Source organism: Opisthocomus hoazin, chromosome Z (genome assembly GCF_030867145.1).
Source record: "Opisthocomus hoazin isolate bOpiHoa1 chromosome Z, bOpiHoa1.hap1, whole genome shotgun sequence".
Taxonomy (NCBI): Eukaryota; Metazoa; Chordata; class Aves; order Opisthocomiformes; family Opisthocomidae; genus Opisthocomus; species Opisthocomus hoazin.
In genome coordinates this window covers 56,145,426-56,172,619 of record NC_134454.1, presented here as the reverse complement: position 1 = coordinate 56,172,619, position 27,194 = coordinate 56,145,426, and the positions used below count along the sequence as shown (strand labels likewise).

At 39.6% G+C, this 27,194-nt stretch overlaps 1 protein-coding gene across 3 annotated transcripts in view; it reads right to left on the bottom strand.

The window, feature by feature from the left end:
* Positions 1–27,194, bottom strand: part of FBN2 (fibrillin 2) — a 181,082-nt gene that overhangs the window by 27,676 nt on the left and 126,212 nt on the right. For all 3 annotated transcript variants that reach the window (XM_075447028.1, XM_075447029.1, XM_075447027.1), the window contains exons 31-41: positions 24,385–24,510; positions 23,207–23,329; positions 21,609–21,731; positions 18,676–18,801; positions 14,987–15,109; positions 14,465–14,587; positions 9,844–10,005; positions 8,719–8,787; positions 7,953–8,078; positions 6,557–6,682; positions 5,841–5,993 (exon numbers count right to left, since the gene is read on the bottom strand). In XM_075447028.1, the coding sequence (XP_075303143.1) occupies positions 5,841–5,993; positions 6,557–6,682; positions 7,953–8,078; positions 8,719–8,787; positions 9,844–10,005; positions 14,465–14,587; positions 14,987–15,109; positions 18,676–18,801; positions 21,609–21,731; positions 23,207–23,329; positions 24,385–24,510 (1,380 nt within the window). The remainder of the gene's footprint in view (positions 1–5,840; positions 5,994–6,556; positions 6,683–7,952; positions 8,079–8,718; positions 8,788–9,843; positions 10,006–14,464; positions 14,588–14,986; positions 15,110–18,675; positions 18,802–21,608; positions 21,732–23,206; positions 23,330–24,384; positions 24,511–27,194) is intronic.

The following is a 27,194-nucleotide window of genomic DNA, read 5'->3' as shown; positions in this document are numbered from 1 at the left end:
TGACTGGTGATGAATTGGACTCCCTTTTCTCCCCAAGTTCAGTCTGTTTTGCCCATGACAGCAATTGGTCAGTGATCTCTCCCTGTCCTTGTCTCGACCCTCGAGCCTTTCATCATATTTCCTCTCCCCTGTCCAGTTCAGGACGGGGAGTGATATAGAGCAGTTTTGGTGGGCACCTGGCATTTATCCAGGCCAAACCAAAACAAGGTATTTGTACATTCAGGGCATCAAGACAAGGTAACATATCCTTCTAAAGAACGTGGACAAAATCTACAAAAATGTCCCATTGACATAAAATTCAAAGGGGTTCTGGAAGTGTAATATCCAGAGACTTCCATGAGTGCTTGGTCCACTGTTCGTGCTGCTGAGGACCTACAGGAAGCCTATCATCTACCCAACAAGACAAAGCGTATGGAGTCTACCTTTAACTCACCTCTAAACCTGAAATGCAGACAAATTGTTAGGCATCGTGGAAAGAGGGACAGGCCACTTGGGAAGAGTACAGAAACGTGGTGAGAGCGTGCAGGGATGCGACGAGGAAGGCCAAGGCTCACCTGGAATTGAAGCTGGCAAGGGATGTCAAAAACAACAAGAAGGGCTTCTTCAACTACATCAGCAGCAAAAGGAAGGCTAGGGACAACGTGGGGCCGCTGCTGAACGAGGCGGGTGTCCTGGTGACGGAGGATACAGAGAAGGCAGAGCTACTGAATGCCTTCTTTGCTTCAGTCTTCAGTGCTAAGACTGGCCCTCAGGAATCCCAGGCCCCGGAGGTAAGAGAAGAAGCCTACAAAGAGGACGACTTTCCCTTGGTCGAGGAGGACTGTGTGAGGGATCGCTTAAGTGATCTGGATGTCCACAAATCCATGGGCCCCGATGGAATGCACCCACGAGTGCTGAGGGAGCTGGCGGATGTCATTGCTGAGCCACTCTCCATCATCTTTGAGAGGTCCTGGAGGACAGGAGAGGTGCCCGAGGACTGGAGAAAGGCCAATGTCACTCCAATCTTCAAAAAGGGCAAGAAGGAGGACCCAGGGAACTACAGGCCGGTCAGCCTCACCTCCATCCCGGGAAAGGTGATGGAGCAGCTTATCCTGGAGGCCATCATCAAGCAAGTGGAGGAAAAGAAGGTTATCAGGAGTAGTCAGCATGGATTCACCAAAGGGAAATCATGCCTGACCAATCTGATAGCTTTCTACGATGACATGACTGGCTGGGTAGACGAAGGGAGAGCCGTGGATGTTGTCTACCTTGACTTCAGCAAGGCTTTCGACACAGTCTCCCATGATATCCTCCTAGGGAAGCTGAGGAAGTGTGGGCTGGATGAGTGGTCGGTGAAGTGGATAGAGAACTGGCTGAACGGCAGAACTCAGAGGGTTGTCATCAGCGGCGCTGAGTCTAGTTGGAGGTTGGTGACAAGTGGTGTCCCCCAGGGGTCAGTACTGGGCCCAGTCTTGTTTAACTTCTTCATCAACGACCTGGATGAAGAGTTAGAATGTACCCTCAGCAAGTTTGCTGACGACACCAAACTGGGAGGTGTGGTAGATACACCAGAAGGCTGTGCTGCCATTCAGTGTGACCTGGATAGGCTGGAAAGCTGGGCAGAGAGGAACCTGATGAGGTTCAACAAGGGCAAGTGCAGGGTCCTGCACCTGGGGAGGAACAACCTCAGGCACCAGTACAGGCTTGGGGTGGACCTGCTGGAGAGCAGCTCTGCGGAGAGGGACCTGGGTGTCCTGGTGGACGACAGGTTAACCATGAGCCAGCAGTGTGCCCTGGCTGCCAAGAAAGCCAATGGGATCCTGGGGTGCATCAAGAAGAGTGTGGCCAGCAGGACGAGGGAGGTTCTCCTTCCCCTCTACACTGCCCTGGTGAGGCCTCGTCTGGAGTACTGTGTCCAGTTCTGGGCTCCCCAGTTCAAGAAAGATGAAGAGCTACTGGAGAGAGTCCAGCGGAGGGCTACAAGGATGGTGAGGGGACTGGAGCATCTCCCCTACGAGGAGAGGTTGAGGGAACTGGGCTTGTTCAGCCTGAAGAAGAGAAGGCTGCGAGGGGACCTTATAAATGCCTACAAATATCTGAAGGGTGGGTGTCAGGAGGATGGGGCCAAGCTCTTTTCAGAGGTGCCCAGTGACAGGACAAGGGGCAATGGGCACAAACTGAGGCACAGGAAGTTCCGTCTGAACATGAGGAAGAACTTCTTCCCTCTGAGGGTGACGGAGCACTGGAACAGGCTGCCCAGGGAGGTTGTGGAGTCTCCTTCTCTGGAGATATTCAAGACCCGCCTGGACAAGGTCCAGTACAGCCTGCTGTAGGTGATCCTGCTTCGGCAGGGGGGTTGGACTAGATGACCCACAGAGGTCCCTTCCAACCCCTAGTATTCTGTGATTCTGTGATTCTAGTACCAGAAAAAGAGAACGGAGACTCTTCTGCTTTCCTGTGAGTAATGATCTTTAATCTAGAGCAGTCATAGTTTATTTCTCTACTGGCTGTAGCCTGAGTTTCTTGACTGTCCATATTTTAATGGCAGCTCTTCAGTAGCTTACAATTTTGTAAAGTTTAACCACTGGGGTTGTAACTTGAATAATTTTTATTTCCCTTACACCAAGTGTTCTTATTTATCAAAATATCAGCATCATGGGTCAGAATGAGATTTGGCAAAATATTTTTCTCACATTCAAACATTCTTTGTTATTTCCTATATTTCAGGATCCAGTATACCTGAACTTCAGCATTTTCTTCTTTCTTCCATCCTATTGTTTAATGACTGCTTAATGCCTACTCAGGTTATTCTAGCAGCACAGGATACTGGGCCATAGAGACCCCTGCCACAGAGTTTTACCATCCAACAATTTTCTGCTCTTTTACATTAAAATGTAAAAGATCTGAGGGTTAGAATAAAGTTGCTTTCTTCAAGGAGCTTTATGCCATTTCCTGCTGTCAGTAAACCTGTGAAACACACACACTAGATAAAAAGAGGACCTTGTGTTCACTACCCTATCTCCATGGGCGATGATACTCCTGTGATAATGCCTAACACATCAGGTCTGGGAGGATGAAGAGGCACTGAGGGCTACAGCCCTTCTTTCATTCTGTGTTATGCTACCTACACATTCCATGCACTCCATTTAATAGAGCTTTCCTGTATTTTTTTCAGTCTGTACTGTGTAGAAAAAGAGCACATAATTAGGTAAGAACTGCATGATATTGCATTTATACACACTGCCAAATTGTCCATACACAAACACTCCAGAGATTTACTTTCTGAAAGCTTGACTTTGCACCAATGACTTAAAATATACTTCAAAATCCCATCTACTTATTATTGTATTATTTTTTAGGACAAAAAGATCTATCATGTAACTGAAAAAAACCTCTCTGACATCAAGAGCACCTGAAATGATCAAACCACGAAAGAGTTCTGTAAATACCTGGTTACCTCTTAGCTATGAAGCAGCTTTTTACATTTCTTTGGGTGAAATAACAAATAAACAACAATGATTATTTCTGATTAAAGTCTGTATGGTAATGGCTATGATCTGTATAATGTGTAAAACCAAGCAATACAGTCTTTATTACCTGAAGTAATCAAACAGAGATCAATTGTGAAGCATAAATACATGTTTCATAAATATATGAAAAGGAAGAAAGAGTGTTCACAAAGGAAAAAAAATGCAAGTGCATTGGCATGTGAAGTTCATTTAGAGTAGCAATCTAATTCTCATCAGAGCAGAATAATGCTCTTAATGAGCTACTGGGCTCAGTCCAGCAAACTGGTTAAGGTCAGTGTATAATAACCCCTGTCTGTGATGTGTAGCCCCAACCCAGATTTTAGAACAACTGATTATATCACAAAAGTGCAGCTATTCAACCATTTGCACTTGGCATCTGTGTTTGATCCCTCACACGATCTCTTTTCATGGTTAAAAAGTTTCAACCATGCCTCCAAATACAGTAAAGGCATTTAGAAGAGCTAACAAGGCAATATTGAAGTATTTCAGGAAATACTTTAACCCCGTAACTGCTTGCGGACTAAGTGGAGTTGTCTTAACAAATCTCTGAAAGCTGCGTAATTTTTTGAGAACTTCAGTCTTACCAATTGAAAAGAAGAATTCTTTCTCTCACCCAAGAATATTAATTGCATGAATCCTTGCTAGTACTTTGCTGTATTTTTCGGATCATGTTGTCCTCATGATGACAGCTTTATGGCACTGAGATAAATGACTATGGGAAAGAATTTTATGAGCTCTCTGTGATAGCAAACATGTATTTCCTTTCTCAACCTTATTTCCATCTCCCATTCCTTAGTGCTAGGAACATTCCTTCATTCTCCCTTCTCCTACTCAAGAAAGAAAAGCAAGAGAATGTTTTTATTTTTCAGCCCCATTATCCTCCTCTTTACTACTTCTGTGGGAAAACCTTTCCTAAATTATCTGCTGTTTCTCTTATGTCACCAGGATAAACCACTTGGAATGAAAGTAATACATTCTTTACACTAATATCACAAGTGATGCAGGGTTCTGTGGCAGTAAACTTGGGGCAAAGTCAATTAAACAATAAAATGTGTTTGTACTAAACAGGCACCTGAGATTTTTAGTTATATCTAGGCACCTTTGCTCTTTTTACAAATGTAACAATCTTTTAATGAAGGCCAGGTGCTACTATCAGGTTTCCAAGTTGGTGATTCTCCCACCAATGATTTTTCTGAGTTGAGCTTTCAAGGGTGTTTTGTTCCAGGAAAGGTACTCCATAAAGACTAACCAAAAAAAGAACTGTATCCTGTTATTTTTAACTGCCTTTACAGAAGGGAATTTTTACTTCCCTTTACAATGACCTGCTTCTTGAGCTTTCATAAGCTTACCACCTTTAACAGAGAAAATGTAAAAGCAACTGAGTCGATAATGCTGAGATGTGAGACACCAGTGAAAAATCTAGAAGCGCAATACACTCAGTAATGAAACCCAGTCTTTTTGTTCTAACAGATTAGGATTATCAGGATAAATGTATCCCCAACTATGCATTAACTAAATTATACTATGCCAAATTAATTATCCTGGAAGACAGACCAGGCAGCAGACATCTCTTCTCAGCCAGTATCTTCAATCCAGTATTACTGCCTGATGACTACTTTTCCAGAAACCTCAAAGTGACAGCTTTAGAGATGTTAGTTCTGCAACCATGCATTCTGAAAAATTGCTTACGCCTACTGCGCCACCCTAGTGGGTCACACGTACATATTTTTGTCATAAATCTAAATAACTGAAAGTAATTCTGTGTCCATACAAGATCTCTGAAAGCCTTCGTATCTGTTAGAAAGAATAAAACAACCACAGCATATTCATTTTATAGACCCCCATCACTAAAAAGGTGTTCTAAATAATTACATTTAACTACAGATACCTGTCTTACAAACAGGCTACAGGGCTGACACACTCCTGCTGCTGATGGGAAGGTTTGCACTTTCTAGGCCTTTTTATTCATCTCAGAGACATCTGACAGCAGTTTGTTCCCTTGCCTTCAGGGGTAGCTGAGAGTGAAAATAAGCATGTTCTTGAATTTTTTTTTCATTCAGGGAAATTGACTGGTGCCTTGTAACTATTCAAGCTGTATCTTTCCAGTCAATACGGAGTGATACTTCTTCCACTTAAAAATATGGAGGAAACACCTATGCTTGCTTAGCACATCAAACTTAACCTAGCCACTGACAGGATGGCAGGGAAGTTACTCTGCTTTAGGAGTAAAGCGAAGGTTTTTTGTGGCTGAAATGTTGGCTTTAGCTAATAGGTCAAAGGAGCAGACAAGAAAAGAAAGTAACAAAATGGGATGATATTAGCAGGCTTTACCTGTTCCTGGAGTTGGACATGATTCACAAGGCTTGTTCCAGGCTTTCCCAACATTGTATGTGCAGCAACACATCCTTTTGGTCACATTGAAGGGCAGTTCATTCTCACAGGAGGTTCCATTATAGCTTCTGTAGCAAAAGCTTTTCCTCATGTCTAGATGTGAGAAAAGTAACACTTAGGAAGTAAACAACAAACTAACAAGTAAATATCAACCCTCTACCAAACTAGACAGTGGCTCATTAACTCTGGCTTCCGAATGTACCCAAGAATAAGCATGCATGCATTTAAAAATAATGTAAGGGTTGACGTAATCTACAGTCTTTGTTTTAGAATTACCTTAAGTTTGACATATTTTCAGTTTTCATTCAAAGACACAAAGGGGATAAAGGAAAAATCCCCAAAAATGAGAAACATACTGTAGATGCTCATCAGATCCATTTGTACAGTAAACCCTACCATCTGGAAATGACTAGTTAAAATAAAAAAAGATTTCTGAGTTCTGTTAAAGAATAAGAGCACTTGAACACTGCACATGAGCCACTGGGATCTCTTTCCTGGCTACATGTCGTAACTGTCTGGCTGTTAAAGGTAGGAAAAAGCAATATAAGGCTTTAGAACTGGCCTCATCTAAAAGGAAACTAAAAGGAAAGCAGAGAGTCTGGCCCAAAAATAGTCTGATGTTCAGACAGTTCTAGTAAAGACGACGTGTTGCATACCCATGCAGTTATGTCCTCCGTTCACCTGCATATATTCAGGTGGGCAAATGCAGGTGTAGTTCCCCAGGGTATTGTAGCAGGTGCCAGGACCACAGACACCAGGATGTGCAACACACTCATCAATATCTAGACATCAAGTGAAAACACTACAATTAACAAGGGAAAAGAGGACCAAGTGATAGCTAAGGTTTCTGAGAAATATGACCATAATAACCCATGCTAAGATAACAAAAATATTTCATTTAAAGGCTAGCTTGGAAGGTGTTAAAAAAACATGTAGGTATTGCACTTCAGGACATGGTTTAGCAGGCATGGTGGTGATGGGCTGATGGTTGGACTTGATGATCTTAGATGTCTTTTCCAGTCTTAATGATTCTATGATTCTAAGGACAGCACAGATTTGGGTTAAGTAGCTACTGTAACAGCTGCTGAAAAGTAATACTATTAACCTCTGTTAAGTCCAGTGAGTGAAGTGCAAGCGAACACCCTAAATAAATTCAAAGTTGTTGAACTCACCACTGAAACTGGAGCACCTTGTGCCCCATCAGCTCCACAAAAGATATTCACACCCTCTTCTCACAGGAATGTTACTGTCACTTTTCAGTTCTGTTAAAGTGTTCACTGCTCCCATGAGAAATGACCTTTGAAGTACTCTCTTTAGGAACAGGAAAGCTGAATAATCACAGTCTTGCTGCTCTAACCTCGGATCTTTTTAAGGTGTTTGGGGTGTAAGCCTTTTTTGCCCATACAGTTTTAATTACAAACCGAGTCTGGTTAGTTTTCTTCACCCAAGCTTACCAAAGCCTCAGATTCACAGGCTCTGTTTTGCAAGGAGACAATTTTTTTTTGTCTCACAAAGTGAATGAAGAAGGGGATGCTGACTTACAATACTGCAAAATAGGAGAAACCATGAAAGATTCTTTACATTTTTGAGTCTATTTACAATTTATGGTTCTAACACTTCTGACAAATCTCAAACACAAAAGCAAGAGCAATACTAGCTTTACCTCACATTGCATAAATTAAACTGCTATTCTGAAACACTGTGAAGAGGACACATTTTCTCACTTCAAATACAGGGAGCCTAGTGAAAGTAGCAGGAGATACAAGTTGTTGAAGTGAGAAGCCAGATACCATGAATAACCACCTTAGTTTACTGAATACATATAACTGAGATCTACCATGTACAAATAAACATCAGTATACTGAAGTGTTGCGTTTCAAGTTTTATATTAATCATATCACTGGTGCTATGATTTTAGCAGATGATGATTTTAGAAAAGATTTTGGGTAACGGTGTAGATACCATATCCCCTTATGCATTTCAGGCTAAAAATGAGAGTGGTTTTCATAATAAATGCACTGTGATACAGAAGGAGATTTCCAGTGGCTCTACCTTCACAGATTCTTGTCTCTTCACTGAGGTAGTAGCCTTTCGGACATTCACACTGGAAGCTGCCAAAAGTATTGATGCAATTTCCACCTTGGCAGAGACCTGGCAGTTCCTGACATTCATCAATGTCTAAAAACAGAGAAAAAAACCCACCATATTTTCATTCCAGAATAAAAAGAAACAAGAGACTTTAAGTACTCCTCTGAAATTTTACCAGCTAGTTATTTTCAACTGTCACGTGGATTTTTTTTTTTTCCTTCTAAATTGCACTTCATGAAAGTGCGGATGCGATGCTCATTCTCTTCCACTTAAATAGTTCTTCAGGAACACACTTCAGCTTGATGAGCCCATGGAGTTCAACTTCCATTACTGTTTACAGGAATTTGGCAACTAATTCATCACTCCTGCACGTTCATTGGAACCAGAGCTTCTTTGTCCAATGAATATTTACTGAAACTTATACCTTCCATTGATAAAGCTGTAATTTTCATAAATGACTTCTCCTTCAGGGGCCAATTTCAAAGGCCAATTCAAGTAAGGAGGCAAACAAAAGGTATGCATCAGCCTATTTTCCTACTGAAATATTGCCGGACTTCTTCAATGTTCTTTTACAGTATGCCTTTTCATCATGTTGTTGTCTAATTCATATTAGCAGATGGTTTTGCTTTGCATTAAACGTAATGATATTTGCATAATATATCTGTATGTATCTCTCCAAAGACGACACTTTTTTATTACCAGCCATCACATTCATTTATAATAAACTCACCTTCTAAAATAATAGTGATTGGATTTGGTCTGAATCCTTCTCCCCCTGGACAGAGAGTATTATATTCCGCTAAAGTAAAGTATAACATGAGAGATCATGTCAGTCATATGAAGAATAAAATGCTAACAACAGAAACATAAAATTTCATTTGTGTTTTTAATGAGTCTTCTTCCCTACACTCACTGCTTTTCTACTCTTCTTGACCTATTCACGACAAATAAAGCACATGCATTAGATTAGTAGAAAATCAAGGTTAGATTAAGAGTTCTGCTTAAAACATTACCATAACCTCAGATACTCCTAAGGCAGGCATATTTTTTTCTCCATAGTGTGCCTTTACAAAGGCACATAATTTTTGTTTTGACAAGTTCTTTAACATGAAATGTCAGTACACCATCGATAAAGATATGTGTTAAAATTGGAATTCATACTATTAGGAGACTGTTAAGAACAACATGCTTGATATTTCTGTTGCAATATTCATTCATGGCACTTCAAAGCTCTACAAAATTGATAAGTATCATTGGGTAACAGTTTTGAAAGTACTCAAGACTGACTTAGAAATAGTTACCCAACAGTTACCAACACTCTCCTTTGAGAACAACTGCAGCTTTCCAAATTAAAGGCATGATTTGAGTTCTAAGCATTATTAATTTCTTTACTTCCCTACCAACAGCAGTTGCTGAGTAAAAACTCGTAGTAGATGCATGCAATCCATTCCATTCGTATGACAGATAATCATTTCTGCAACTACTTTAATTTTCTCTTAATGTGAGAAAAGTAAAAAGAAAATAAAGTGCCCAAAAATACCCAAAGTACATGGACCCACTGCAGTGGCAAGTGCCTTCTAAAATTACCACTGATTTATTATTGTGAGAATAGGCACCAAGTCAGGCACAGAAGACTAAAGGTCAGATCTTCTGATACTCAGGTCCATCACCCCTTGACAGCAGCAGGGAGATTTTCTTTTATAACTGTGCCAGAACACTGCCTCAGTAAGAAAATCAGCTTCTTAAATCATAAATGTATAGTAAGACAGTGAAAGGTTTTGAATACTTTTTCCATCCCTTGTTAGCACCTTCTGCAATAAGTGGGTGGGTGGGGAGAATAAGATAATTTCCTTACTGCTGTTTACAGGGGGACACGTCTCACAGGGGTTTCCCCAAGCCCTTCCCAGAGAGCAGCAGCACGAGGAACGACTGACTCCAACCCCAACTTCAGTGTTGCAGGATAGGCTCCCATCCCCTCGTGGTCCATACTTCAAGTAGCAATTGCCAACACGGTTATCTACATAGAAAGCACATATGACTACAGCTGCACACAGTGATCTGGACAAAGGAACAGCAGGCATTCATACTAATATTTCATCTTTAGAAGCAGGAATTCATATAACATTGTGCCTTTGAAGTCATCAGCAAGCTCAAAATACTCATCTACGCTGACAGTTACTGATGCTGACAGCAACAGCACGGAAAATGGGTAGCTTCAGCTTCCTAAGTACCCAGAGGTGAGTTTAAAATGTTTACTCCTTTAATGTAGCACACACACTATTCCCAGTCTTCCACTCCAGAAAATAACAGAGACCTTGCTGCAGTTTGCTATTAGTGTTTCTCCTCCATATTGTGACTGTGACTAGGCTATGACTCTTTCTTATGGAGTTAGAAGAATTCACATACTTATCTGTGGAATCACAGAACAAAGTCATGTCACTGGAAGAATACTTCCACAGGCAAAGAAATTCTCCAAAAGTCATTAATATTGAAAGAAATAATCTAAATGTGCAGTAGATTTGAGGAAAATTCCCTCAAACTGTAACTTCACGATTTAGACAACTGCTGGCATCAGTAGAATGAGCAAGAAATCTAAGAGAAGTAAAGCTATGAGCTTTCTTACTGTTGCACATACTGTCTCCTTGTTCTTTATAAATGGAAAGTAACTAGCAATGAGGCATCAATATAAGGTATGAGAGGGTAGTCAATTATTATAGTATTTCTTATTACAGCTAAATTTGCATTTTTACTATTTCTGTTGATGAGATGACAAAGAAACTTACAAAGAACTTTTTGAATGATTTCCCAAATGTGTATTTTACCAAGAAAGACCACATTTTTAATCTATTGCTTGCAGCAAGTGTCAGATGCTACAGTCTTAGCAACTTACACTGGAGTAAAATGGACACAATATGATAAATGTGGGTAGTTCATACTTTCAAAATTCCCGGAGTTTAACAAATGTCTTGGTATGACATCAGTTTTTAAATTATCCTGTTGGTTTGGGACACATCTATGAACAAAACTTGAAGGCAACTTCCAGAATTGTTAGGAACTACTTGTTCTCACAATCCTCAAGTTAGTTAAATATATGTAATATAAAAACATAACTCTGCATTGGTTTTCAGACTGAAAACATCAATCATGAGAAAATCTTAAAGCTTTCCAAAGGATTTAAACTTCTTCAAATTTACGCATTAGTAGACAAGTTTGGGTGAATCTTTCTGCACAGTTTTAAGAGCATACTGTAGCAGAGATTGTGAAAAAGGAGGGTGTTCCTGGGCCTGCCCCACATATTCTACAACAAATGTCAGTATCTCACCATAAATGCACACCGTTGTAAAGCTAAAACAGTCAAGAATTGAGTGGCAGAGGCATATGTATTCTGTACCTCTGAGCTTCTGAAAGAAAGAGATTTCAAGCAGGATATCTTTACCTCCCTAGAAGCAAGATTTACCTGAGATCCTGAGATCACTGATCAGCATATGTTAGAGTAGAAGTCTTTTTTTTTAACACTATGTCAGAAGACAGTAAAATGAACTGTCTTTTTAAAAAGGGCAGACACTGTTCTCATTGTGGACTTGAGGTGAAACAGCTCAAATGTGGCCACTGTGAGAATACCTGTCTCCCCCTGTTCTCAGAGGAACTGCATGCTTCTCTCCATCCCTGATAGCATGAAATATCTGCCTTTTTACGAGAAGCCAAGAAGAGAATTGGCTTCATTTGTCTTGGGAAAAGTGAAAAAACAATGACAATTTTGGAAGGTGGCTTCAGCTCAAGAACTCAGGCCCATTAGGAACAACTGGAGACGACAGATCTTGGAACGAAGACAGAGCGTGGAATTGTCTAGCAAAATATTGATACTGAGTCTCTCAAGAGTTTTAGGTTTTGGATTACTCCTCACAAGAACTGTCTTGACAGGGCACCATGTTCATCTTTGTCAAGGATAATATTTTTGTTTCTTTTGAAAGGAACTGGAATTAAAATACCTCCACCTTTTTTGCTCATGTGAGCAAGAGACAGTGCTATTGAAGAGAACCAGAAGCTGCTGTCCTTTGACAAGAAGTTTCTGGAACATTTTTCAGCACAGTTTGTGTATTCCAGAAGCAAGAAACTTTCCCTTTTCTTGGTGTAGTCTACCAGCCTCTGTGAGGTTTCTTTTCCAAATGGCTACAACCTTAGAATGAAAACTGGATAATGTTTTCCCACATGCCAATGACACAAACATCACTGCAAGTGAAGCTGCCGTTTGGAATTGCGGTCCTGAAACTATAAAGGATCAGAAGCAAGCTGAACTTCGGCTGGAACTTCTTTGGACTGCCTAAGTGAGTAAAGTAGACATACCCAAAGCATACCAAATCTAGAACCAGAACTATTACAGCTGCATTCGAAAGGCAGCTCTCTCTCTTTCCACTTCCCATTCCAAATCATTTAATCCTCTGGAAATACTATAAATGAGAACTGCTGGTGAAAGAAAAAAAGTTCAAAACCTAAAAATGCCTATAACTGTATAAAATAGTGTAACTAATATGCTTTTAGTTGCCCATGGTGCCCCATCTCTTCAACAGCTTCTGAAAACAACAGGGACGAAACTGTCATTTCATTCACGGATTAGTGCTTTATTTCTGTTATGCTACTTTGATGATATTTAATGGGAAGCAGAGGCTTTGCTTGTCCCTGTCAAAAACAAAAGCTGAATGTTCACTGAGTGTTTTTTGCATTTTGTCACAGAATCAGTCTGTAGAGAGATGGAAAGTGTACACCTGAGGTGTGCAGCTCCTCCCACAGAGAGATAAGCAGATTTCAGTTCTGCAGCTGCCTGAAACTTAACTTGAAAAAAACCCAGAACTCAACCAGAAAAACCACGTTTGCTCAGGGAACTAGTCTTGGGAGTCTCTTTTCTGTACAATCAGCCGCAGAGAAGCTACAAATGCTTCTTACCAATTGGAAAGGAAAAGAGTCTTTGTTCCAGACAGAGGGAGAGCCCTAGCAGTATTTCCTCAGGGCTGAAGTCAGGAAGAGTCAAACAGTCTTCTACCACCTTCTTACTCAACACTTTTTCTTCAGAGAGGGAGGGCTTGCTCTTGCATTTGGGACTCCAGAATTGCTACATTTACCCTTGAGTAGGTTCCCTACCACTGTGGAGGCTTGCTTGAGGAAACATGGGACCCCAGCCAAAAACGTCATTGGGAAAACTAGTCCCCAAGTAGAGCACCAACTCAAACTCCCATGAGTTAGCTAGCAGTAGGATAATTCATTCTCATAAGCTTCTTCACAGATCACTTAAATTCTTTGGTCATAATTCAGGGCTTGCAGGGCAAGTATCTGGTTGTAGGAAAGCATGAGGATATTAGTAGCTATGTGCTGCAGAAGGGGAGCCAAAAAAGCAGGATTTCATTACTTCAGCTGAATCTTCAGATGAGGCAAAGCTAAAAGTTTAAGTCAGACTGCAACTGCAGAAGAAAAGTACTAAGGCAGGAATTGTCAGAAGAGTCTATGGGAGACAGAAACACAGGTTTCCAATTCAATGGGAATAGATTACACAAATTCACTTCATCTTGTAAAATTTCAGCTTAAAGTTTTAGAATAAATTGGTCAACACTGTGGACATTTAAAGGTCTCAAACAGGACTTGTTTCTAGCATCCAGAGAAGCAACAAAGAATATTCATAGCCAGAAAATGGAGAAACATGGAAAAGATAAGCAATAAAATTTGTTCTGAAGGAAATGCGCATTTCTTTAGAAATTATTTGCTTAGAATATATTTATTTGCCACCACACTGTAGTATCATTCTAAACATTTAGAAAACGGACAGAGTTATAATGACCAGTTAAGGACAACCTGAGTCTTTTCAAGATAATAAAATTAATAGGTTGTTTTCCAAATAAAAAGTTTGAAGGCTTTCCCAGGATCACACACAAGTCCTTACAGCTGAACCCTAGCCTCTCTCTTACCCTCCTCTTCCCCAAAACTTCCCTAGACTGCTAGTGTACACTCTAATCACATGACAGTCCTACATCATGTAGCAAGTAGAAAAAGTAATAAATATTCACTTTAAGTCTGTGTAAACCAGAGAGAATTAAGTAAATTACAGTGAAACATGACTTTTACTTGTTTACAGCCAAATGGGTACCGCAATCAGTTTTAATACCAGTTTAGACTTAGGCTAAATACATAAAACAGTCCCAAGACACATCTAGTATTAAAAAATTCATTTTTTTAAATGAGAATTGTTGATTGTCACGAGAATGGAAATGCAGGTAACATAAGTTTTGACAGATTTTAAAAAGATGTATTTTAAAGAAACTACAAACACCGTTAATCAGTTAGAATAATTAACTCCATTTCTAGAAAATGATGTAACAGGATATGCAGCATATGGAAGTATAATTTCTCTGCCTTGGTTCCTCATTTGTGTCAAAACAGTCACCCTGGCTATGATTTCTAAAGTAATAGTTCAGGTAGCTTCTACTTACCCACACAACCCACTCCAGTAGGATTCAGCTGGAAGTCTGGAGGGCAATTACACTCATACCTTCCAGGAGTATTTACACAGAGACCATTAACACAATTAATGGGATCGGCACATTCATCGATATCTAAAATATATATAAAAGTTAACAGGAGAGTCATTGTATAAATCTGTTCACTGGACAGAAAACAAGAACAATTTTACTTTTTTGAGACAAAATGGGCAAAAAAATTTCAAATGCAAATAAATTTTAGCTGAAATTGAACAAAAGAATGACTAATAATTCATGAAACTTTTAGGAATAACCTTTGTACAGCTGCATATCTAAGAAGCCATTCTTTTTCTTCCATTCTCAAACCAATTCCAAAACATGCAATTCTACACATTGCTTGTTTAGTGAGGAAAAATGCAGTCTCATTGTTGTAAGAGAATACAAGGCATGTTTTGTGAACTCATCTTTAAATTAACTTGGTGCAACTGGAAAAAAAAATAAGTCTTGATGTATTTCTGAACAGAAGACATATACCTGTACAGTTTCCCCCAGTTCGATCTAGTTCATAGCCATCATCACAGATACAGTGAAACATTCCTGGTAGATTATTACAGGTACCAAATACACAAATGTTCTGGAAGGAGCATTCATCGATATCTGAAGGAATATATTAAGAACAGAAATTTACATATCATTACCATGTTAATATTACAATAGTGTGTTTTGCTACTCAAAGCAAATGAATACGCATGTAACAAAAAGAAATACTTGGAAAAGCAACACAATAATCACCTTTGATTTTCTGTAGAACACTATAGCTAGGGATTTATGAGACATTCTCCATTAAGCTGGTTCTTACTTATTCCTGTTCTACCTAGTGTGAAGTAAAAACAGCAAAACTGATTTCTCAGGACTCAGAATGAAAGCAAAGTCAAAACCCCAGTAAGTTCCCTTCAAAATATGCATTAAAAAGAATGAAGCATAACACCACACAAAGGTGTCGGTCATTTCCTAGCTCATAGTCTGCACCATTTGTTACTAATGGCTAATGGTAAGATTTTCAAAATACCTTTCTCAGGGGAAAAAAGTATACTAGGAAGAAAGAGAGGGAGTAGGCATGGACAGTTACTTATATCTCTTTGAAGAAAGAATACAGGGAAAAGAAATATAGGAACTAAGAATTATCCATGATTTTCTCCAGCCCATGTTAAACCAGTTACATAGTAACTACATGTAGGTGAGCTAAAATGTATGTGAAGGACTGCCTGTGTGCTCATGTAAACTGAAGCTGAAATAAAGTTGAAAGACACTGACAGAAAATTACATGACTTTGTCAACCACAGTACTAGAAAAGGAGTTAAATATTAACAGCAAAGAGTGCAAGGTTATGGTTTTAGACACAAACTATGAAGGAGTTCTGAGATGAAGGTAAGTAAGATAAAAGGCAAAAAAAACCACTGCATGTACTGTCTGTTAGCAAGACTTCTAAGTTGCCAAAACAAAGCAGCTGTGCAAAATGCTAATGCAATTCTGGAGTGTATTAGCGAGCTATTTTTAGCAGAGACAGGAAAGTGGAAAGCATTAATACTGTTCTACAATGCATAGCTACATATTCATTTGAAATTCTGTGTACAGTTCTCTGCTCAAGAGTGATGAACTAAAATTGGATGAGGTGTAAAAAAGGGATATTAAAATGATTAATTAAATACCTATTTTGAACTTGGCTTGCTTGCCTCAGCCAAAGCTTGAGAAGTGATACAATGGCTCCTTATAGGAACATATGAGAAGGGGTAACTTTCAAAGGGGAGAGAGAGAAAAATTTTTAAGAGAAAATGAAATTTAAGATAAATGCCTAATATCCAACAGTCCTGAGTAAATCAAAACCGGAAATTAAAGGAAGGTTTCTAAGTAACTTGGAGTGCAGCCATGGAATGACCTCCAAATCAGGTCATCAACATAACTTGTTTTCAGATTAAGCTTTCTAAAGTTATGGAGAAGACTGTCTCATTGAAAAGCTAATGTACTGACATCTCAAGGGATTTGTGAAGAAATTGGATGAATCATTTGTATCACAATTATTGTACTAAATCCAGGCTTCAGGCTTCACCGGAAGCTAATCAGCTTCCAGGTGAAAGACATTAAATAGGATTTATGCAACTTACTTCTTCGCAGCAGTGCTGCGTATGCACTCACCCCGTACCTCTGAATTTACAGTCCCAAGCCAAACCAAGATCTCAAGACCCAAATAAGCCATGAGGGAGAAGGAGGGCGATGGAGGCAGAGCCTGAGGCAGTGCTGGTTGATGGGAAGCTCAGCGTGACCCAGCAATGCGTGCTCGCAGCCCAGAAGGCCAACTGTATCCTGGGCTGCATTAAGAGAAGCACGGCCAGCAGGTCGAGCGAGCTCAATCTGTCCCTTTAGTCTGCTCTGGTGAGACCCCACCTGGAGTCCTGCGTCCAGCTCTGGAGCCCCCAGCACAGGAAAGACATGGACCTGTTGGAGCGGGGCCAGAGGAGGCCCCAAAAATGATCAGAGGGCTGGAGCACCTCTCCCATGAGGAAAGGCTGAGAGAGCTGTGGCTGTTCAGGCTGGAGAAGCGAAGACTGCGGAAAGACCTTACTGCAGCCTGCCAGTACTTACAGGGACTTACGGGAAAGCTGGAGAGGGACTTCTTACAAGGGCATGTAGTGATAGGACAAGGGTTGGTGGCTTTAAACTGAAAGAGGGTTAATATAGATTAGATACAGGAAAGAAATTGTTTACTATGATGGTGAGGCCCTGGCCCAGGTCACCCAGAGCAGCTGTGGATGCCCCCTCCCTGGAAACATTCAAGGCCAGGCTGGATGCGGCTTTGAGCAACCTGGTCTAGTGGGTTGGAACTACATGATCTATAAGGTCCCTTCCAACCCAAACCATCCTATGATTCTATTCTATGATTTTGTACCTGAATTGCAGAAATCAGCCAAGGACTCAGCTTATCATAGGACACATTAATATATCAACTACAAAAAAGAAGGTAACTTCTTCTAAGCGTTCAGCACGCAGATCTTTTACTTCTCCAACAGCACAATTTAATGTATGGAATGCTTTCAGATCTCTGTTGGAATCACAGTAATATACCAAATACCATGCATTTTTCCAAAATTCTTCAATTTATTTTTCAGAGCATTGTTGTGGACCAATTGAAAACCAAATGTTGGTGTCCCACTGTTCCAATGATTAGAATCATATCGGTTTTCAGAACATTGATTGGCTGATATTTATTTGGGGATTTTTATGAGAACATTGGTATGACTATCATATGACTAACTACTTGAGCTGCACTGAGAAATTTAGTAAAGACGATTGACAATACCTGGTAACTACTAACAGATCTGACCAAAACAGTTGCATAGCTGATTTTTCTACCGTTTTTCTACAGTTAGAAGTCTGATTCATAGATGCACACCTGAATGTTTGAATATGCCAAGTTATGGACTGAATTTTAGAGACTACATTTTAGAATCAGTTTTTAAGGTCTCATCAAGAATTTTAATTTCCTAAGATGTTATGAGGTTTCTACCATTAAATATGAAATAAGTTAAAAAGCTTTGCAGCACCAGCTCAAAAGACTTTATCTAAAATACAGTTCTTTTATATTATACAAAACAGACATAAGAACATAACAGGGACAAGAAGCTGAATGGGACTAAAAAGATAATGATCCCTTTTGCACTTCAGATGACCTGCTACAATATTGAGAGTGAAAAGGTGATGATAAAAAATCTCCGGCATGCATTTTAAGGAGTGTTACAAACTTGTCAGATATAGCAGCTATTTGCTTATTTCAATTCTCCCGAAAACATTTATTTTAAAACGAGGTCACTTAATGCAGTTTGTGTCTTCTGTGCGAACACACTAAAAATAGCAGACAACACAGGATTTTCCATACACTATTCACTAGTGACAAAAAGAAGAGAAATCATTAACATAAAACAAAATTACTGAGCCAAACCTCTACTCCGTGATTTCTGGACCAAGGCCAGGAAAACTTCATAAAAAGATCAAAAGCTACCTTCAACATAATTCACACAGCAAAATAATCCTTGCTTGAAGAAATTACTTATGCGTGAAGCATGTGCCGAATATTCTGCTTCCAGGTTGACGTCCTTCCAGCACTTCTTGTTTGCTTTATAGCAGTCATTCCAAACTCCAAAAACAAACTTGAAGTACCAGTGGCTTACCTTGGCATGACTTGCTGTCTGAAGCAGGAGTGAATCCCATCTCACATTCGCAACGATAGGCACTAGGGACATTCAAACATTGCCCATTTTCACACAGATTAATATTTTCTGCACACTCATCAATATCTGTGGGAGACAGAAAATTTTTTTTGGAACTACGTGCTTCACTAGCTAAATAAAAATATTATTCAGATGTTCAAAATAATAGTGCTGTTGACTATTGTTGATACAAAAGAAAACCTTCACACTTGAAGATTAAGTAAATTTAAAGAATGCAGAAAAGCAAACATAATGTCATTTCAAAAATGATTTCTTTTACCCTGCCATGATTTCCTATTCCTTGTTTTTCATTAACAGATTCAATTTTTTTAAAAAATAATGCAAGGCTTTCAAACTCAGTATTATTAGCTTCGACAAATAAGTTGAATACTTTGCTTACAAAGTCAAAATTTTGTCTCCTGGTATATATTGCTATGTTACTTTGACATAAAACACATTCAAAAGGCAAATTTTCTTATGTGAGTCATCCATCAAAAGTTATTTTCATAAGCATTTTAGAAAATATTCTTTGAGGATTTCGAACATCAAAACTACCATTTGCACACTATTGGTGATTCTTCTAACAAGCCCCAGAAGTGACTTTTTTTTAAAGAGCTCTAAAAGAGCACAATGACAAAAGAAGGCATTCACCATTGCAGTCATCATAAGGACTCATAATATTGTCAGATATGCCTGTGATTGTCCAAAAATATTTTTAATAAACTTTCTTTATTTTATTGGTCAATCTCTAGTATCTGTTTTTAAAAAACAGAAGATCTGAAACATAGTGTGTTAATAATAGGGATGAAGCTCTTGTTCATTAACCAGAAACTTGAAACACATAAATAATATTTGAAGATACTTATTCTGAAATAAATAACCTCACAACACTAATCAGAAGACTGTTTAGATAACGTGTAAATTAATTTTGATTTGGCATTAGTCAGTTAGCTAATAATGAATGCATTCACATTCATTTCTAGGTATTTTATTATCACTAGCATGCACTCCTTCAAACCTTCAAATTTGCTGACCACATACAGGACATGTATGTCAAGAGCAGAGACATTGCATCTCCACCCTGTAAGTGACAAAAAACATAGTAACGCAATACTTGCCCATTAATCTTTAATATAAAATCTTCACACTTTATATGTAAGCTTATTTGCACAGAATCACAGAATGTTCGGGATTGGCAGGGACCTCTGTAGATCATCTGGTCCAATCCCCCTGCCGAAGCAGGGTCACCTACAGCAGGCTGCACAGGACCTTGTCCAGGCGGGTCTTGCATACCTCCAGAGAAGAAGAATCCACAACCTCCCTGGGCAGCCTGTTCCAGTGCTCTGTCACCCTCGGAGTGAAGAAGTTCTTCCTCATGTTCAGATGGAACTTCCTATGCTTCAGTTTGTGCCCGTCGTCCCTTGTCCTGTCGCTGGGCACCACTGAAAAGAGTCTGGCCCTGTCCTTCGGACACCCACCCTTAGGATATTTATAAGCATTTATAAGGTCCCCTCTCAGTCTTCTCTTCTTCAGGCTAACAAGCCCAGCTACCTCAGCCTTTCCTTGTACCAGAGATGCTCCAGGCCCCTCATCATCTACCCAGCCCTCCACTGGGCTCTCTCCAGTAGTTCATCTTTCTTGAACTGGGGAGCCCAGAACTGGACACAGTGCTCCAGATGGGGCCTCACTAGTGCAGGGTAGAGGGGAAGGAGAGCCTCCCTCGACTTGCTGGCCACACGCTCCTTCATGCACCCCAGGATCCCATTGGCCTTCTTGGCAGCCAGGGCACACTGCTGGCTCATGGTTAACTTGTCATCCACCAGGACACCCAGGTCCCTCTCCACAGAGCTGCTCTCCAACAGGTCCACCCCGAGCCTGTACTGGTGCATGGGGTTGTTCCTCCCCAGGTGCAGGACCCTGCACTTGCCCTTGTTGAACTTCATCAGGTTCCTCTGCACCCAACTCTCCAGCCTGTCCAGGTCTCACTGAATAGCAGCACAGCCTTCTGGTGTACGCACCACTCCTCCCAGTTTTGTGTCATCAGCAAACTTGCCGAGGGTACACTCTATCTCTTCATCCAGGTCATTGATGCAGGAGTTGAACAAGACTGGGCCCAGTGCTGACCCGTGGGGAACACCACTAGTTACAGGCCTCCAACCAGACTCAGCGCCGCTGTTGACAACCCTCTGAGCTCTGCCATTCAGCCAGTTCTCAATCCACCTCACCGACCACTCATCCAGCCCACACTTCCTGAGCTTCCCTAGGAGGATGTTCTGGGAGACAGTGTCGAAAGCCTTGCTGAAGTCGAGGTAGGCAACAGCCCCTGCCCACTTTGAATCACTTGCTGTGTGCTAAACAATGTTCATTCTTAACAGTGAGTATTTACCAACAAACTTAAACACAGAGATCATGGGCAGTATTTTTCCAATGTAATTTGTTTTTCTTTTTAAAAAGTCCTGTGTTAATGATTAAACCCTGTTCAGCTAACATCGTCAGGGGAAAACAGATGATGCTTTCTCTGTCAGAGACAGACCTGGCCTACAAGACAGGAACCATAACAGAGAGATGATGTTTTGCTTTCTTGAGTAGAGAGCCTGCTGCTGCAAGCAGCACACGTGCATTCAAAAAAATTGGCATGAAGAGCAGGAGGAGGAGGAGAAAGAAGCAGACAGAACTTCGCCCAACAAATGGGCTCAGTGCATCCAGTTCAGCACACAAATCAAAAGAACAATCGGTTGCCTTTATTAGCATTTCTTCAGCATATGGGAAGGACTCTGATCTTAAAACACACTTTCACATTTATTATCTTGCACTTTGGGCTTAGATCTTATGTGAAAAGCTTCCAGACAACAGAAACAACCAGTGACAAGTCAGCTTTCACAGAAACTTCTTACCAGAACAAGCAAATCCATCCCCAGTGAATCCCTCCACACAGGCACAGCGGTATGACCCTGGGGTGTTCACACACTGAGCGTTCAGGCTGCACTGGTGGGTCCCATTGGAGCACTCATCAAGATCTGCACATCAGGGGCAAAAGAGGTACAGCGCAAGCAGTAACAAAGCAGTCAGTATACTTGGCTTACAATTAACTGTCAAACTAACAAGCACAACTGCAAAGATGATTTATGTCTCCATAAATATACAAAATTCTCATTAGAATATACAGGGTTAATCTATAGTGATTTCATTTTAATATTTCTTCCTTTAAATTAAAATGCATGGGACTGAGTAAAACGTTCCCAAGCAACAGACAGCGTTCAGCTGAGTCATTACTGGAATGTTAATATCCTGTTAAAGAACGTGAATTCAAAATCAGTTAAAAAAAAATAAACCAAAGAAACACAGTGAGGTGAAAATCTGCCACACATTTGTAGACTCTTCTCAAGTAACAGAAGACCGTGACAACCATGTAACCCCATGAAAGTTAATGCAAGCTTTCTTATTTACTTGGATGTTAGATAGAAAAAAAAAAGGCAAGAAAAAGAAGAAGCGAATGTCCTTTCCCTCAATGGTGCATTTGATGGGAATGGCCATATGGGTCCATGACACGTGAGTCACAATGGCTAGTGTTATAGGGTACCCAACAACTCCTTCTCACCTGTCTGCAAAGTGGTCTCCTTGGAATAACACTCTATACCCAGGAGCTATTCCAACTTCGAGGATGCTGCTAGAAAAACTTTTTAAGGGACTTTTTATTTACTTAGTAGAACCTCACATTTTTTTAATTATAAAGACCAGGAGGCCTTCCCCTTTTCCTCAGATATAGCTTTCAAAGCTTAGAAAATCTGGCCTGCAGTAAAATCTCATAATATGGTACTTTTTCTTTCACATATTACACCAATAAAGCCTAATTCATGAAGGAAGCTCCTCTTCCACAGATCCCAAAATGTTCTGGAAAAAAGGTAAATATTACCATCTTCTACACACCAAACTAAAAACTGAAGGCAAGGGGACATGATGCTACTCCAGCAGCCCAGCAAAAGCAGAATCAAGTTTTCCATACCTCAAGACCAATCTGCTTTATATTAGGGCCCATAAACTAGATATACTACCGGACATGTATAAAAAATGGTATTAAGTAGCAAAAATAATATCTTACTACTGGACATGTATAAAAAATGGTATTAAGTAGCAAAAATAATATCTTACTGGCAGAAAATCACACTACGAATTCCATTTTATTTTTGACTGATTTTTTTTTATTTTGCACCTTCTATCAGTTGTGTATAAACTTTGGAAAATACACAGTTAATTCAGTAAGATGTTACACAGACAGGCTTCTGAGATGAAAAGAGTGTTCTTCTCAGAAAACCAAAGCCCTGGAACAGAATAATCTTGCATACCCATCTATCCAGAGATAGCAGCAGATAGAAGAACAATACTTTATTTCTAATGGAGTAATCACAGTCACAATACATGCTTTCATTAAAAAAAAAAAAAAGAGAGAGAGAGAGAGAAAGAGAGAGAAAAGCTTTTTTTTCTGTATACTTACCAATACATTTAATGCCATTTCCAACCCATCCTTCTCTGCAACTACATTTAAAACTTCCTGGTATATTGACACACGAGGCATGCATGTCACAGTTGTGAGCACCAATTTCACACTCATCCACGTCTATAAGCACAAAATAAACTATCAGTATATACATCAGGAGCTCTGGAATATTACATATTATGTTCCTTTTACATGTTGCTTCTTTCCACTGTGCAGGTTTGCAGTTCTTTAAAACACAAACATTCAGGACTAGAGAATAATTCAAGAGAGTTTCCTCATACTATACATTAATAAAAAATAGTGACAATTGTATTTTCATTTTGTTCTTTGTTTATAAACATGACAAAATTAGTCTGCGTTCCTACAACTGCTATTTAGTTGGAAATTAAAGCCATTTTACAGACATATTAAATATGCTGATTTTTATATGACTAACTTTGGATGCACAGGCACGTTTCAGTTATAAAAATGACTAGTCCAAGATTTTAGTAATTAGACAACAAATTCCTAGAGACCAAATTATAGGATAAATTCTGGCAACTTTCCCACATGAATAATTTTGGAAGAACTTTGCTTCCTGAACACAGTGGACCCAGATTACAGAAGACAACGTACTGCTTAACTATCACAGGAACTCAGAGAGTCTGCAACTGACTGACTGTGATTCTTTAAAACTTGTTAGCATGGGTTGAAGGACAACATTTCTTTTCCCTTTTACAACATCACTTTTTCTCATTCTTTTCTTTTACTTTTTTTTTCCTTTTGTCCTGTTCTTAGACCACACAGTCATTTCCTACAGCTTTAGTTGACAAATGAGTTCATGCTTTAAGCACGCATGACAAATGAGTAGTGACAAAATACTTCTAACACAAATGCAGCTGTGCAAGCTATGTTTCATACCACAGATCCTCCCCCAATCTATACTGATAAAAGCTTTGGCTTTAAAATTACAGTTATGCAAGGGGTCTCTCATATCATATTGATACTGGTGAAGGAATGTACCTTTTCATACTCTGGATACATGGTGACAAATGTAAAAATACTTACTCTTATATCTACTATTATCTACAGATACCAATCTCTCTCTTACGTGTGAACACTTGGGCATTTACTTTACCCGAAAGCCAACCAAGATATGTGCACATAATATCATGTACGCAGGAAATTTGCTTTACCTGTGCATCCAGTGGTTCCCTTCTTGACTGAATATCCTAGCTGACAATGACAAATGAAGGAACCTTTAGTGTTTTCACACTCTCCAAACATACAGATGTTGGAATTCAAATCACATTCATTCACATCTGTAAGTGCACACAAATTCATTTTTAGTTGAACATTACCATCATTTAAGAGCATACTTTGTGATTTTTGGAATACTTTCATTCAGGTGAAAATATGAGAAGCATGGTCCAGCCCTAAAACATGTGACATTTATTAACTGTCATCATAATATATGTCAGCCATGCCATTCTGTATTCTTTTAATTCCCTAAAAAACAAGTAACGGATGAATGTGTAGGCCAAATACCACAGTGTTTTCTAATTTGTTTACAGTGCTAATTACTGGACTATGAAGTCAATTATTTCTTACAAGAATCACTTTTAGGCATTTTTAAAAAACATGTTCTTGACCATAATACAGCTGTAATTTTCTTCCAAAGAAGAATTTATACAGTAAATTGATTACTTTTCCTGTACTAATATTGTCTACAGGTTTCAAATTGCACATTTTCATCATTATTTAAAATTGAATAATGATATATGCAAGTTCGTTGGTACCTCCGAATAGCATTTGCCAAAATTATAAAAAAATAATGAAGGAAATTCAACCAGTTTTTTAAACAAGAATTCAACTTAGGAAAGACAACGAATCATTTGAAACAATTAAACCGGCATAAGAACAAACCAGAACTGGGCATCTGTCAAGTGCGTAACTGAGGTGTTTCATGTAAGTGTTCTGAGTCATACTGTGGCAGGGCTATATGGCCGAAGAACTTTTCAAATACCTTGTCCAATATTTCCATGTGTCCCTTGAAATTACATTAACTAACGGTCTTATACTACGACATTAAAAAGAGTCAGTGTAGTGTGGATGAAAAGGGGTTTCTGGTATTTGTAGTTGTCATTTTGAGTGAAGTAAGATGTCATGTAATGCAGCCAAAGCAGAGGCCCACATCACATATAAACTAAAACTGTATGAACTGGGATATAATTAATATTAGCTTGCCTTAAACCCCCATACAAGCATGCTAAAACAGTGTAATTAGTAATAGCATTTAAGTATTGTGTAATATTGTGATTGCATAGCCAGGCATGGTTTTGCATAAGGATGTGCACAAGAAGACTGCCAAAAGGACAAAGAAAGATGGGTGTAGCTGCATGTAGGACATACCAAAGTCATAGGAATTGCAAGACAAAGGACAGAACAAGCACAAGGAACAGCAGCTAGTCAGGAAAACCTCACAGGTACACCAGAAGAATGGCTGGTAACACAAGAAAACAAGATGAGCCCTATGAGCCTCCTCTTTGTGAGGGGAGCAATAGCATGAAAATATAAGCATGGAAAATTGGAGAAGAAAGAAGACAGACCCAACTCAGTTCCAGTTTTTCTTGTAGACAAGGTCTCAAGCCCAATCACCTTGACCTTTGTGACTATAAGGAACACCAACTGCTGGAAGCCAGTCAATGCAAACTACCCGTAACAGCTCTGTGGTATTGCATACTCACACATAACTGAGAAGGTGATTGTTAAAAACTAACAGTTTTGCATGTGCAGTGCTAATAATCAATATTGTGTAAGAACTGACCATTGGCAAAATATGTTGCTCTTCAATGTATTTAGTAAAATTTAGTTTTGCATTTTAAAGCAGGGTTGATTTCATCACTCTTCTAAATACTCTCATTAGAGCAACTTTCCCTAGTATATTCAGTTCTCACACTATAAAGCAAAGAAAATCTGCCATGCTCTAAGTCTCCTCAGCTGCAGGAGCTGCAGACTTGCCTCTGTAGTTGTGCATGCTGAGACAGCCCTGGAACATAAGAATTAGCCTGCTTCTTCCAAAATCTCACTGGAAAAGCCTGAACTATGAAGCATATCAAACAGGGAACTCTTAACACCACAAGAAAACGTCAACCTCCTCTTAGTAGCTCATGGCTATGAGTAACTCTGGCACAGCTTTCCATTTAGGTTTTGGAGAATGCCGATGGATCATTGGTAGCTTTTTAGTACAGACCTATATCTATCACTATGCTATGCCATTAGAAAATGGGTAGCTAGGAAATTTTTTAATAATGATCCCAAGTGTGTATGTGTGTGTAGCTGGGCGAATTCCTTGCTGACAAGAAACAAAGTCCCTCTGATTGTGAAAGAAGCTGAAACAAACTTCAAGACATTTCAAGAGAGGAAGAAAAATCAAAATGTCTATCAAAGTTGACATTAAGTAGCAATGATAGAAGAGGTCATTAACCATTGTCCTAATGATGATGCTGAAAGCCAGTTTGGGAGCGGGTAAAGAGCAGAGACATTAAGAGCATGCCCTTGAGAAGAACTGCTTCCAAAAGCTAGAGCTATCTCTGGCACATACAAAGACACAAAGCCACCACAAAGGTAGTGTTCAAGCAGAAGTCAGTCTGCAGGTGGAGTGGGGAAAGACCCTTGCAGAAAGAACAAATGATAAAACCCACAACTAAAGAAGTTTACCCACAATCGTGTGAAAAAATACAGTCACAAGGAAAAACAGGGCATCAGGACTGCAGATGTACTCTTGTGCCGGAAACCCTTCCCAGAGACCTCATCAACGTGACTGCTCAGCACTTGCTGCCTTGATGAAGACTGAGGTTTCAAGAGAGTGGTAAGTTTGCTACTGATGTCTGCCTGTTCTTCCCAATTTCACTGAGTGTTGCATATATGATGAAAACTTTCCATGAAGAAGAAAACCTCTCCTACAGAACAATGTAGTTTGTGCCTGACTCATGTTTTAGATTCT